This window comes from Myotis brandtii, unplaced genomic scaffold (genome assembly GCF_000412655.1).
Source record: "Myotis brandtii unplaced genomic scaffold, ASM41265v1 scaffold199, whole genome shotgun sequence".
Lineage (NCBI taxonomy): Eukaryota > Metazoa > Chordata > Mammalia > Chiroptera > Vespertilionidae > Myotis > Myotis brandtii.
In genome coordinates, this window is record NW_005357414.1 from 4,718,428 (window position 1) to 4,730,542 (window position 12,115).

General features: G+C 35.8%; 1 protein-coding gene across 3 annotated transcripts in view; it reads right to left on the minus strand.

Moving 5' to 3' along the window:
• PIH1D3 (PIH1 domain containing 3) overlaps positions 1-12,115 on the minus strand; it is a 72,802-nt gene that overhangs the window by 36,759 nt on the left and 23,928 nt on the right. For all 3 annotated transcript variants that reach the window (XM_014538841.1, XM_005865234.2, XM_005865235.2), the window contains exons 4-5: positions 11,472-11,577; positions 8,482-8,578 (exon numbers count right to left, since the gene is read on the minus strand). In XM_014538841.1, coding sequence (XP_014394327.1) covers positions 8,482-8,578; positions 11,472-11,577 — 203 coding nt within the window. The remainder of the gene's footprint in view (positions 1-8,481; positions 8,579-11,471; positions 11,578-12,115) is intronic.

The window sequence follows — 12,115 nt, forward strand, 5'->3', positions numbered from 1 at the left end:
CCACTGGGGATGTGCCCGCAACCAAGGTACATGCCCTTGACCAGAATCGAACCTGGGACCCTTGAGTCTGCAGGCCAATGCTCTATCCACTGAGCCAAACTGGTTAGGGCAATTAATTCACTTTTAATGTGCACCAATTTTGTGCACCGGGCTACTAGTATCTTATATGTAACTTGACCAGTCTATGCTATTTACTGAAATTTAAGTGAAGCTTAAGGAATACAGAAGGGTTAGGGCTGACAATTTGGCAGACATTCTTATTTAATTTAATGACTCTAGAAAGTTCACTCTCAAGCGCTCACAACCTCATCACCACTAACTGTCTTGAGACTACCAGAACTAAAGTTATATTTTTACCTCTGTTTATCAATAAACACAAGAAGCCTCAGATTCCCATATCCCTCCTTACCACCTAATAATTACCATCTGGATCTTCATGTCTCCTATTTTGTTTCCATTTTCTACCCCTTGGATTAGGTACTCTGGAACATATGGTACATTACCCCTAATCTCATAAGACTTCCTTGAATATTCTCTTCAACTTCTTAGTCTAAATGAAATCTAGATCTCCTTTAGTGACACTGACTCCCTTATAGTCTTCTCAATTGGTGCCTGTTTTTTTCCTCCCATTCCCTTTATATCACTGGGTGTGACCCTTTCCTCCAGCTTTTTAAAATAAATCTCACATCTTCACACCATATCATCAATCACCTTCCTTGTGCAATTATCTACAATTCCTAGGTCACACGCTTACCCTAATTTTTATAATAATTTTGCTCTTCACTGATATTTTTAACATCAACTCCTGTCTTAAATCTCCAGGATTTAAATATCCACTTAGATAACCTTTCCAACATCTTAGCCTTACTTCTTTATCTTCTTCAAGTCTTTGCACAAATATTGTCTTCTCAGTGAGACTGTCCCTGACCACACTATTTAAAATTGCTACCACTACCAACCCTAGTACTCCTTTTTAATTCCCCTGGCTCTTTTCCTCTTTATAGCATTTATCACCTTCCAATGTACAATAAAATTTATGCATTTATTTTGTTCATTTATCTCTCCTACTAGAGTTTATGCTCTGTGAGGGCAGTAATCCTTGTCTTTTGTTTACTAGAGTATCTTCAGTGCTTAGAACAATACCTGCCACATTGTAGGCACTCAATAAGTATTTGTTGAGTAAACAAATAAATGGGTAAATGCAAGGATTCTTTAATATTAAGAAATGTAATATAACTTACCAATATATCAAAACTAAATAATCATATGATCTCCACAAATGTTGAGAAGGCGTTTGATCTGGGGGTGGGGTGGGGGGTTGGGCGTGGGCTATAAGGGTTCAATGGGCAAAAAAGAGGCCATCTGTAATACTTTCAACAATAAAGATAAAATAAATAAAAAAGAAGGCATTTGATCAAATTCATCATCCATTCTTGCTTATGACTCTTAATAAAATCAGAATAGATAGTTCCTTAACACACAACCCAAAATTCAGTATCAGAAAACCTCCAAAAAGGTGTTCATTCTTTAGTTAAGAAAATCCATTCTATTATCAAGATGCCAACTCTATTCATTAAAAGTAAGTGAATATGACTGCTTTAACCAGAATTTGATGAGAATATCATCCAAGAATCAAGTGAGTTCTCAGAGGATAGGCTGACACTTTGCTCAGAATGATTGATAGCCCTTTCTGAGATAAATATGTGTGATAAACATGTGACTCTTGATTGTGTCTGGCAAATGGTGACAGACTTCTAACCCATCTTGACTCTCACCTTAGTCTTAGTGAGATTTAGAGATGGAGTAAGGATCATATCCCAGTGAGGAGGTGATGATGGAAAAAAAAAACAACAACAAAACAACAAAAAAACAAAACCACATCGCTTAATGTCTTATTTCTTAGGTTACATCAAAGTGTCCCCTAATCAATTAAAGTAGAAGCACCAAAATATCATGTATCCATTGAAGCTCAAAAAGAGTATCAAGCTATCTGCAGGCAGCTTTTCCCCTCTCCTAGAATAAACAATGGTCATTTGGCAGAATATCAATAACCCTAGCCCCATTCATTTTTTTTATTTTAGAGATAGTCTGATGTTCAGTACCCATGGATAAAAATGGGAATCCACTGACCTACTTCCCCATCGCACCCATCCCCTTTCCTGTCAAAAAATAGTCCTATGGGGAAGCCAGGCTATCTCCTTAAATATCTTTGATATCTAAAGTTCCTTTCCCCACAATCTCCAACTGGCAACCCTGTTTCTCAGAGGTAGGCCGGTTCTCGTTCTTTGTTTCTCTAACTTGTTTCTATGACAGTTTTTTTGCTTCCCCTATCGTATCTCTAAAGCCATGTCACAATCCCAACCTCACTTCATTTATTCAATTCCCTTGGTTTTCAATTCCTGGCCTGGAACTGGCCATTCTCAAATAGTGAGAATTTACAATGCCTCTGTTTGAAGTCTGTCTCTGATTGTTGACCCCTTCCCAAGGGCCACATATTCTGTTTCAAGTCAGTCCCATTTCTGAAAGTTCCCTAGTATCCCTATCAACAACTCCTCCTCTCCAAGCACACATATGCTACCTAAAATCAGTAATACTTCATTCCAAGCCCAAAGCAAAGCCATCACTCTGTGGATATATTCTAACCTCTGGAGAGAGCAAACACATACTCTGAAAGTCAATATCTCCAGTTCCTGTCTTTGATTCCTCATAGATTTATAATACGAACAGACTACTACATACTTCCAACGAGATTTCCTACAGGCAGTTGAAACTCAATATAACTCAAGCTTAATATTTTCTCCTAGAACTTTGTCTTATTTCTTTTGCATTGCATAACTGATCTCCAGAACACAAACAAAAACACCCTTTGTTTACTCTCATTTCAAAAGTAATTGATGGTAATTGTAAAATATGTGGAAAACTCAGATGAGCTAAAAGAAATAAAAACCATCTTTAAGATTGCCACCCAAAGATAAAACACTTTATCATTCCCATATGTTAATTAATGCCATCACCATTCACCTAGTCACTAAAGCTAGAAATCTAACTCCTGTTTCTCCTTTACAAATCACATTTCACCACTTTCTAAATCATATCAATACTACCTCCAAAATTTCCACTGAAGCCATTCTTTTCTATTCCCATTGCCATAGTCTTACTTCTCTTACTTGTCTCACCTGAACTATTGCAATTGTCTATTAACTGGTTTTCCTACCATCAGTCTTCCAAACTCACACTCATCTCCCACAATAATCTCCACCAAATTCTTAATCATCATCTGCCACTAGAGTTATTCTGAAATGTGCATCTAATTATTCAAATTGTCTCCTTTAAAACATTTAGTAATTCTAATGCCCACAAGATAAAGTCCAAATTTCATGGTGTCTTAGTATGCTCAGGTTACCATAACAAAATACTATAGACTGGAAGGCTGAGCATGCCAGATATGCCAGCATGGTGGTTTCTGGTGAGAGCTCTCTCCCTGGCATGTAGACAGCCACCTTCTCACTGTGTGCTCATGAGACAGGGAGAGATAGTAAGCAGAGCAAGCTCTCTAGTGTCTCTTCCTATAAAGGCACTGATATAATGATGAAAGCTCCACTCTTGTGACCTTATCTAAACCTAATTACCTCCCAAAGACTCTATTTCTGAATACTATCACACCAGGGGTTAGTAGTGAATGGTCGGGGAGGGGCACAGTTCAGTTCACAGCACATGGTATGATATTCAAGGGCTTTTACAGCTAACTTTAAGTGGCCTATTTTGTTTTATACTTTATTACTCCATGCATTCTAAAGCTCCAAAAACATAACAAATAGTTCTCAATAAACATCATATACTTTCACAGAACTATACCTTTGCTCATGCTGCTCACTCTGTTTAGACAACTTTTCCACTCTGACAAACTGTTATGTCCTTCAAATGTCCAGGTCAAATGCCATCTGTATTATGAAGTGAGCTTGCTCTTCCTCTCCTTTGTGCTCATTTCACTTTGCACATACTTTTATCAAATTCAAATTGTCTGGGTTCAACTTGTAGTTCTGCCAGATTCCAAATGTGTGACCTTAAGTAAGTTACTTCTTTGTGCTTCAGTAACCTCATTAGTAAAATAAGGATACTAGCAATGATTTCATAGAGTTTTGGTGTGGGGATTAGTGAGTTACTATGCACAAAGTTCTTAGAGAAATGTCTGGCACTTAGTAAGCATTATATAAATTATTTGCTATTGTTATTATATTAAGTGAAAACAATCAGGAAAAAAAACTTTTACTCTTAGACTGTAAATGTACAAAAATGTCTCCACTCTGATATTCTGGTGACCTTGCACTATTTACATAGGCCATGTAGGCAAGGCTCAATTGTGGTCTGCCCCAGGCCTTGGCAGAACATCCTGTGATCCTCTCAGACTGTGGGAAGATAGGCAGTCTTGTGAGGAGTTGCCTCAAGGCTGTTTTTCTTATCTGTCTTTCTACCTTGTGGGAGGCTTCCTATCTTGCAGAAGGCTAACACAAGGCAGATTGTCACCCTATTCCCTGGTTCCAGTAAGGCAGAGGACTTTCTATCTCCTTCCCCTTGGGTACAGATGCAGGCTATAAAACAGCTTAGCTGCAGTCTAGAGTGAACTCTTCAGCAACAGAGTACCCACAGGCACCTTTAGTTTGATTTTGTCCTGTGGGGCAATGGAATATCGGGAACTGACACCATGCTGATCTTACTTATGCTGTCTGTGTAAGTAATCTATATTCCTTTGATCTCATTGTTTCCTTATTGGATGGATTTATGAAGGTCTGTGCTGCTGCTTATGGACTGTTTGATCTATTGACAGTAAGCTCCTGGAGAGAAGTAGAAACTTAATGATTTTTTTCAACTCTATCTATTGAGTATCTAGCCTATAGTAAGTGCTCAATAAGTATTTGTAGAATTTTTAAAAATATAGCAAACAATGATGAATATGTATGCAAGGATATATAGTCAAGGATAAATATCAAACCCATTTAATTAGAACCTTGTAGAGAGGGATAGAGAGTATAGAAGACAAAATAAAATAAAATATAAAATAAAACAAGACAGGGGCATTCTACTTATAAGGTTTAAAGAAAAACATAGACATGTCACCTAGGAGGAAAAAGCCCTCTAGCTTGCTTGTTTTTCCATTAATTTATATGAATATTTGATACCTTGTAAGCTTGTCCTTATTTTCTCAAATGAACTGTAATATAAGGAAGAAAGGTTAGATTCTCATCTTTCGTGTTCCAAGGAGCCCTAGTTTTTTTCTCCTAAGAGCTGCCTCATGGATAATAGTACCCTTTTAACCAAGGTGGGGATACTTTTATGTGTTTTATATGTTGGACTTTCTCATTGAATTTTACTTGAAGAAAAGGGTTAGCAGTTAACAACAAGGCAAAACAAAAACTGGCTTAGTTCTAGCTCTAAAATTAATGTACAGCGTGATGACTGAGTTAATAGTACTATATTGAATACTGGAAATTTGCTAATAGAGTAGATTTCAGGTGCTCTCACTACACACACACACACACACACACACACACACACACACACACACAAATGGTAACTGTGAGATGATACATTAATTAGCTTGACTATAGTAATCATTTCACTGTGTATATCAAATCATCATATTGTACACTTAAATATATATAATTTTTATTTAAAAATAAAATGCCTAAATATAGATTAAGGTGAGGGAAGTTTGGTAGCTACAAACTTGGGAGTAGAGCAGCAGGCAAAATTTGTATAATGGAGTTATTTGGATTGGGGTTAGAAGGCAAGAATGGAAGGTTTGCTGAAGACATACATATTACTAATGCAGAATTTTGTTTAAGACAATTGCTTTGATTTAGGACTCATAAATCTTACTTTTTTATTTGGAATTTGGGGAGGGTAAAGGACAGGGTGGTCCTTGTGAATTTTTAACCCCAAAATCACTCCTTGTACATATGAATCAGGTCCAGGATCCAAGTAACCTATTTAGTCAATTCTAAGTTGCAAATTTCCCTACATTTTAATGTTTCTGATATTAGGATGTATCGCATAATCAATGCATACATTAAATATAGCATATCTATTTTCCTTTATTATTAAATAAATGGCACAGTTACAATTTGATGGTGTCTTAGACTTGAGAAAATGCCATATTATTAACAGAAATAATAAGCTTATAAATTTGAGCAAGAAATACTTGAGATGGGGTCAACAACCTCTTTAGTCTGAGTCTTACCAGTGGGGTTAAGCAATGATGGTGGATGTCATAAATGATATGCCTACAGAATAAAATTCAAAATTTAAGCTACAAATAAGGGCTTTTTCTTTTTTATATTCACTGCTTACTCAAATAGGCCATGCTATTTCATACCTGGTTACCATTCCATGTGCTGTTACCTCTGCTTGGAAGATCCTTCTTGGAATGTTGTCCACAACAGAAATCCTATCTACCTAAAGAGAGTTGTTCTCTTTCTGCTTTATGTCATCATGTGCCTGATATATGCGTCTAAATATGTACTGATGCAATGATTTGTTAGGTGTCCATCTCCTTTACTGGAAATTCCTTGAGGGGAATTGACTGTTTCTTATTTATCTCTGTATCCCTAGTACATAGGATAGTGCCTGGTATGTAGTAGTAGTCACTAAATTTTCAAAGATTGAATATATGATTAAAAAGAAAGGGGTAACGGAATAGTATAATGTGGTAAAGTGCCATAGCACCAACAAATGTTTCATTTGCTGCTGCCATTCAGTGGTGTTCATTCCTTATCCAAACGCTTTAACTTCCAGTAGTCATATAATTGTCAACATTGAGTTTAATTGTTAATAATAAAATGAGACATTTATGTCTCCCCAGTGGATTATAAATTTATTAGAGGGAGGGATCAAGTATTTTTTGTATATACTTGTTGAGTTTTAGATAAATTGTATATTCCTATTCTGAGGTGTGATTTAGTTTCCAAGATTCGTCATTCAGTATACCTTTATCATTAATACTCGTAGCAATTTACGTGAGAGAAATGAAAAGGCCCACAACAGTTTTATTTATTTAGGGCCTAGAATTTCTCCAGAGTTTAAATCAATCCTTAATACTCGAAATAAAAACCATAATTTTATACTAATTTAAGGAGAATAATTTGAATATTACTGCTAAAACTCTGAGAGCTAGCCCTAGCCGATTTGGTTCAGTGGTAAGAGCTTTGACCAGTGGACTGAAGGGTCACAGATTCCAGTCAAGGGCAAGTACCTTGGTTGCAGGCTCCATCTCCTGCCCTGGTCAGGGTGTGTGTTGGTGGCAACCAATTAATGTGATCTCTCTCATAGCAATGTTTCTCTCTCACATCGATATTTCTCTCTGTCTCTTCCCCTCCCTTCCACTCTCTCTTTAAAAAAATCAATGGGGAAAAAAAATATCCTCATGTGAGGATTAACAAACAAACAAACAAACAAACAAACAAAAACCCTGGGGACTATTTACTTCAAGATCACTTGAAACCTTAACTCATTCAAGTTTGAAAAATCTCCTGAGGTACTTAAAATCACTATTCACATTTTGTTACTTGATCTTGCTAATAAGAGAAAACCTGAAGTTTGTGCAAAAGAGAAATTCCATTTATCATTTGGTTAAGGAAAAAAATATTAAGTATCCCCTATGGGCACCTCAGTACTCTATACTATACAGTATTGTAAGAGAAGGAGAGAAAAAGATAAATGCACAGACCCGGCTCTCAAAAAATAAATTCTCAGCACCAAAATTACTAGTGTTTATTGTTAAAATGAGTTGCATTCTGCACTCTTGGTTATACACGGACTTTTCAACAAGATCACTATGAGGCTCAAATAAGCAAAAATAAGGTGGTTTCAATTCATACTGTTGGCATTGTTATTGTAATTACATAAGAACAGCAGCTTTGCAAAAGATGCTCTCCAATATGGTGTAGTGTCATTCAGATTAGGAAGCCAAGTTACACTTTAGATGTCTTTTTAGAGTTTTAATTCAGAAGTTCCAAATATTAAGAAAAAAATCCCTTTTTAAATTTCCCAATGCCAGCTGAGTCATTAAAAGAAACACAGACATAAGAGAGAAGACAGATTCAGGAAAGGAAATATTTCATTCTCATTGCCTGTCAACTCATGAGACATTATTAACCAATCAGATGGCATACATGAGATAAAAGAAGGATGAAAGAAATTCAGTCCAATCAGATTGGGCAGTTTTAATTGAACTAGAAATAGTGTATTATGTCATATGATTATATTATGTTTATTTGTAAATCTTACCCACATGTGTAAGGTTAGTTTATTTTGACATGTTTACTGAATTTAAACTGTCTATCCCATTATTCCCTTAGTACTTGAAGTATAGCAACCACTATTTTTAAAGAGTTTACAGCCTTGCCTACAGTGGTATGTATGCAACAGGCAGTCAATTTAGCTATAAAGATCATAAGGAAAATAGGGAAGTGGGGAGAAGCTTACCACTAGATCCTCACAACACGCTGTTGAACAGTCTTTTTTCGTAAGTCCTAGGAATATATCTTCAGTTCCCACCTGCTGTTTGTATATAATTTCATACCTGAAAAAAAGGCATTGATATAGAGATTCAAATGAAGGAGAAATTTCCTGTCACAGAGCAGAAAACTAGAAACTTATGAGAATATGCCATTACAAAAAAAAATAAAAGGACTAAATAAAATGCTTACAGTTTTTCAGGCATATAGCAGAACATAAAGGAATAGAAGTCTAGAAATTCAGTTAAAAATGCCTAACACTGTAAAGCCGAATTTATATCATATTTCTTTTCTAAAATGAAGCTTAATTGTTTTAGATCTATACATATAAAATGGATTGAGGGCATTTCTAATAAGAGTCTAATAAAATTCAATGTAGAAGAAAAAAGGTTCTTTCCAGGAAAGCAGAGGCTCAGAAAAATAGTGGGCCCATAACCCAGTTTGATTGATAGACAGAAACTCTCCTCTGCTAAATGTAAGCCATAAAGTAGAGTTCAACAATCCAGATTTAATACCATTTCCGTCATTAACTGTGTGACCTTGGTAAAGTCACAAACTCATGGAGTCTCTGCTTCTACATTTTTACAATTTATAGAAGGGATGGATTTGAATTAAATGATTTCTATCTTTTCCACCTCTAAAATTCTACAATAGAAACACTGGTAATATAGTCAACACATCTACACTATGATGTTTAGAATCAAGACATATAGAATTCTTAGTTCAATGAAAAAATTTCCTGTATTTCAACTCACATATGACAATTCACAAATTTTTCCTTGGGCCCAAACTTGGGCCCTTAGAGGTAGGATGTTTTACAGAAGCACCCAGCCATAATGTACCTTATCATTTTAGATGGAATGAAGTAAGCAAACATTTACAAACGATCTTTTATATTTAATTCTATCCTGATGAAGAAACGGTAAATCTCTGGACAGGAAGACTAAAAGATTACATTGAATTTTTGATGCCAAGGAATGAAAAAGGGATTTCTCTGAGTTGAAACAGGAGTGACAATAAGTAGCCATTTGATATGAGTCATTTTTTTTTCTTAATAGACTATAACATCTATCAGATATTTACAAAGATTGGGCCAGAATAAAACTAAGTAGAAAAGTATTGACCCATATGTCCATGATTCCCAAATAGACTTGCTCTAGCTGCTGCTCTTCTCATCTCCAGAAGCAATTTTCCAACTTCTTACTATATGTATTTGCCTAGATGTCTCAAAGGCACCTCACTGTTCACACATCCAAAAACAAACTCATTGCTTCCCTTCCACATATATTCCCAATTACAGTTAATGGTCCCACTATTCATAACACAGTCACCCAAGATAGTAACCTTAGCATCATTTTTTACACTTTCCTCTCATTCGTTATATCTAATCAAAATATCAAATCTGCCTTTAAAAAATCTCTCAAATAAAGACCCTAATGCTTTTCCCTGAGGCCAGTGACTTAGATCAGGCCCTTATAACTTTTTATTTAACTACTAGTCATTCTTCTTTTGTGAACTGCCTGTCTACATTCTTTACTCATTTTCCTCTTTACCCATTGGGACATTTGAAATATAATTGCATAAGATTGAAAATGTATACTTTTAAAAAAATCTTAAAAGCCATTTTCTTCATATCCTGAATGAGTTACTTATTCCTGTAAAGCTTTCATGGATGTTCTTTCTACAGAACATCAAACATCAGGGAAAGTGAGAATTTACTCTAATTTGGAGCTTGCTATATATGGATGATTGACATTTATTAGACAATATAACAAATGAGTGACTTAACTCTTATCTTTCATATGGATGAGTGTGTTCTGTATAAACATAATATGAGATTTACTCTCTTCATTCTTTTTTTTTTTAATCTTCACCGAAGGGTATTTTTCCATTGATTTTCAGAAAGAGTGGAAGAGAGAGGGAAAGACAGAGAGAAATATCAATGTGAGAGAAACACATCGATTGGTTGCCTCCTGCATGCACTCCTGGTTGCCTCCTGCATGCACTCTGACTAGGGGCCTGGCCTGAGAGCAGCCAGCAACTTAGGTACATGCCTTGACCAGAATTGAACCCAGGACCCTTTGGTCTGCAGGCCGATGCTCTATCCACTAAGCCAAACTGGCTAGGGCTACTCTCTTCATTCTTAAGATGCAGACTGAAGGTGTTTGCTTTTTTTATGAGGTTTACAAATTTTTGACATTGTTTATGTAAAAGCTGGGTACTTTTTTCCAGTTAATTATCTGCAGTCTCCTACTGATTCTATTTTCAGAACTGAGTTAGAAGATAGAAGCACAGGATTTTTTGAAGCATTGGACACAGTTTTATAGTCATAGTCAATGTGGAACATCTAGTAACTAAAAGCAGGTCTTTCACATATAAACATGGTATAATAATTTAGTTTTTATGAATGCTTGTAATTGAATAGGCTATTTTCTTAATTCCACATTATATAAGTAATGGACGTTAAATATACATTTATAATGGAAATTACTGGGTTTTTCATTTTTTGTTAGATAATAAGTAAGAGGAAGGTCTTATGTTTTATTGTGTGTTTTGTTTTTCTACTTTAGAAGGAAAAATAACCAATTACACAAGCCTTCTGTGTGTCACTGTAGTTTTATCTTTTTTTTAAATATATTTTATTGATTTTTTACAGAGAGGAAGGGAGAGGGAAAGAGAGTTAGAAACATCAATGAGAGAGAAACATCAATCCACTGCCTCCTGCACACCTCCCACTGGGGATGCGCCCGCAACCAAGGTACATGCCCCTGACTGGAATCGAACCCGGGACCCTTCAGTCCACAGGCCGACGCTCTATCCACTGAGCCAAACCAGTTAGGGCAGTTTTATCTTTTATGTGGTAGAAGTCACTTTATGAATTTTGTCAAAAATAGGATGATATCAGATGACACATCTAGTTTAAACCCTTAAACACATTCCTGGCTTCATTTGACTTACTCTGGTACTTCTCTAACATCCCACATGTCAGCATGCTCTGCTCCTTCTGGAACTTCTTCTGGATTCCAGATGGCCTCGCTAGTTTCATCACTGGTTTGAGAGATGACTGTAAAAAAAAAAAAGGGAAGATAAAGCTGAAGCTGTTGTCCATTTTCCCCTCAAAATCACTCCTGTTCTTTACACTCAGTTTGGGATCATTGAAGTAAAACATTTTCTATTTGTGATCTCTAGCTTGTTATTTGGTTACAAAAAAAACCTAAATTAATACAATGATTAAATAGTTTAATCAACAGGCAACCAATATATTGTAGAATTATAATAGTAATTGGAAAAAATTGGAAAAGACATTTAAGTAAATAAAAGAAAATAATCTATAATCCAACTACCTAGAGATAATGAATGATAGCATTATATCTATCTATCTAGTCTCTCCCTCCCTCCCTCTCTCTCTTTCCCCTTCCTTCTCTCTTATTCATATATATATATATACTAGAGGCCCGGTGCACCATCCAACTACGAGATAATGAATGATAGCATTATATCTATCTATCTAGTCTCTCCCTCCCTCCCTCTCTCTCTTTCCCCTTCCTTCTCTCTTCTTTTTCTTTCTTTCTTTCTTTCTTTCTTTCTTTCTTTCTTTCTTT